The following is a 2828-nucleotide window of genomic DNA, read 5'->3' as shown; positions in this document are numbered from 1 at the left end:
CAAATTATTCTTAAAAAAAAAAAACTATGTCTGTAATATAATTACAAATATAATATTCTCTAAAATTAATTAGAAATGCAATATTTTCTAAAAACTATTGATGGTCCACACATATATAATTATATCAATAAATACAAACCTATATTAGACGTTGACAAACTTCAATACAATTGTAGCTCTAACAACAATACAAGTCCAAATTATCAATAGTCTACCCATGATAGTTACTTATATACTTCAATACATATATAATTCTATCAATAATACAACATGGATAGACTTCAATACAAATATAGTTCTAACAATAATACAAGTTTATGATTGATCATAAATATCAATAATAAAGTTCAATTCTATCAGCAATATAAGTTAATTAGAGATGAGCTTCTAAGTAATAGACTTCTAATTGTGAAAAGTTTAGATACAAGATATATTTGTAAGGTTAAGAGCACTACATACACATATATAAATATGATCCTAAAATAAGAATGTTTAGTGAAAGTAAATTTAAACCAAAATGAAATAAAAAAACATATGACAGACCCTGGTTAAATTTCAAACACCCAATACAAACATTTTTAAGAAAAAAGAAAACAACATAAAAACCCCAAAGGAAACTAATAGAAACTGATTCATTGATTGAATTTAGTAATTGAATTAGGAAGTGTTATCCACATGCTTACTCAATTCTTCCAACCTCTTTAGCCTCAGCTTTTCACTTTCACCAACCATCTAAATTAGAAGAAAAAAAAAATAAAAAATCTTAAACTTAAGAAAAAAACAAATTGAGAAAAAAAAAAAGGTTTTGATATTAAATTAACGAAACTAACCTCCATTAGTTTTGATATTAACTGTACTTTTTCGTTGTTCTTTTCATTAAAAGAATCAAGGGCATCTTTGTACTCTTTCTCCTGTTACACAACAATTTCAACCCATAACATACTATTCCAAAAATCTAAACCCTTCTTTGTATATATACATAGTTATAGTTATAATATGTTACCTAAATTGAGAGTATATATGTATATAAACATTTTAATTTTAGTCGACTACTATAATTTTTTTTTTTTACAAATTTCCCCCGCACCGCATCCTTTCAAAAGTAGTTTTTATGGATTTATTTTCAAAGTAATCCTCTAGTTTTTTTTTCCTAAATTTGATAGGAATACATTTGGATAAATTCCTTAAGATAGAAAAAATTGAAATTATTTTTATTAAAATAGCAAAAAAAAAAAAAAAAAAAGAAATAAATAAATATGTTATAGAGAATTTTGATAGATTTTGTTATATTTTGTAAATAGTTTCAATTTTTTTTTTGTTATATTTGTTATATAAATGATAATCGGTTCAATTATCCAACAAGCTAAATTTTAATTTTGTAAAAAGAAAAAGATCCTTTTGGAGACGAGTGAGGTTCTATGATCAATTATCGTGGTTGAATCTAGATTTCTTCGATCCTTAGAATAACATTCTTGAATCTTTACAAATTCCCAAAAGGAAAAAAGAAAAAAAAAAACAATCCTTACAAATCTTCTGAACATGCTTAAATTGTATATAAAATCCAACCCAACAGAGTCATTAAAAATAATTTTAGAACTGTTTAAAAAAGTAATTTTATAAAAAAAAAAAAAAAAAAAGACAAACCTTCTTTTGGCACGTTACTCCAAGAGGCTTCAATTCCTTGTTTAGGGCATCAATTTTCTTACGAATTTGTCCAATTTCCTTCCTCATTGGATCTCCTCCTATGGCTTCAAGTTCCTGTTCGTTCATCAATTAATCATGTAAAAATTTTGCAACAATTCCTCACAGAAACAAAATAACAACAGAAATTGGTTACAGAGATGAAATAAGAAAGAAGAGGAATTAGGAACTAGGGTTTGGAAGAACCTCTCGAAGTGAAGACAAACGCCTGGATTCTTCCTGAACACGGCCGAGACGAACTTGAAGTTTGTTGTGAAGCTCAGTCCTCATGCGATCGATCTCTTCTTCCTTTTCCCTAAAAGCAGCAAGCGCCGATTTGGACATCTCATCGTCTTCTTTACTACTGAAACTCAAATTTCCAGAATTCTCTAACATTGTTTGAAGTTGCTGCGGTGGATTCTGGTCGGTCTGCATCTTTCCCTTTGGTCCTTGATCTTGATTTTTCTTGAAACCAACGCCCCCTTTAGTTTGTGTTTCTATGAATGAATGAAGGAATCGCTATTTCCTTTCCTCTGCCTTTTTCTTTCTTAGGCTATTGCTCTGTTAGCTTTCTTTTTCTATTGGGTTAAAATATCATTTTCTCCCTCTCATTTTAATCCCTCTACTTTTCTATTTTTCATTTTAATAATAAAACCCAAATTGCAAAAAATTATTTTAACTTCTAATACTAAAACAATTGTCTTCTTCATTTCTAATCAACCCTCCAAACTTGTATATAAATGTTACCATTTATACAACTATAGAAATTTAAAAGTTCAATTTCATCCATCCACAAATTGGGGACAATTAGTTTGACGTAGTTAGAATGGCTGAAAGCCTAATTTAAAAAAAATAAAATAAAAAATGTAAATGTTTAATTGCAATTAATACATGGTTTTTGCAATTTATCCAACCTCAACGCTTAAATTTTAAATTTAGTCTCACATTTATTATAAAATTTGAAAATATATTATTGATATGGAAATTTAATTAAATTTGAAGAGGTCAAGGTAATATAGGAATAGTGAAATTAAACGTAAAATTTGAAAAAGAAAAGTTGAAAATATAAAGTCTAATTGTATATTAACCCTTTTTTTTTTTTTTTGTTTCCTTTTGCTTTTAGAATCGGCTATTTCCACATCTTCAAA

The 2828-nt window shown here is 27.2% G+C and overlaps 1 protein-coding gene across 1 annotated transcript; it reads right to left on the bottom strand.

Moving 5' to 3' along the window:
- Positions 1–380: 380 nt before the first annotated feature.
- On the bottom strand, positions 381–2276 carry LOC103500877 (uncharacterized). Its single transcript, XM_008464322.3, has 4 exons — positions 1888–2276; positions 1645–1758; positions 831–911; positions 381–732 (listed from the first exon to the last, which is right to left on the bottom strand). Exons 1-4 carry the CDS (start codon positions 2113–2115, stop codon positions 658–660), a joined length of 498 nt encoding a protein of 165 aa, XP_008462544.1. The 5' UTR covers positions 2116–2276; the 3' UTR covers positions 381–657.
- Between the last annotated feature and the right edge of the window lie 552 nt (positions 2277–2828).

Source organism: Cucumis melo, chromosome 8 (genome assembly GCF_025177605.1).
Source record: "Cucumis melo cultivar AY chromosome 8, USDA_Cmelo_AY_1.0, whole genome shotgun sequence".
In the NCBI taxonomy this organism is placed as follows: Eukaryota; Viridiplantae; Streptophyta; class Magnoliopsida; order Cucurbitales; family Cucurbitaceae; genus Cucumis; species Cucumis melo.
Note: the sequence above shows the minus strand (reverse complement) of the source record. Positions and strands in the feature narration are given on the sequence as shown.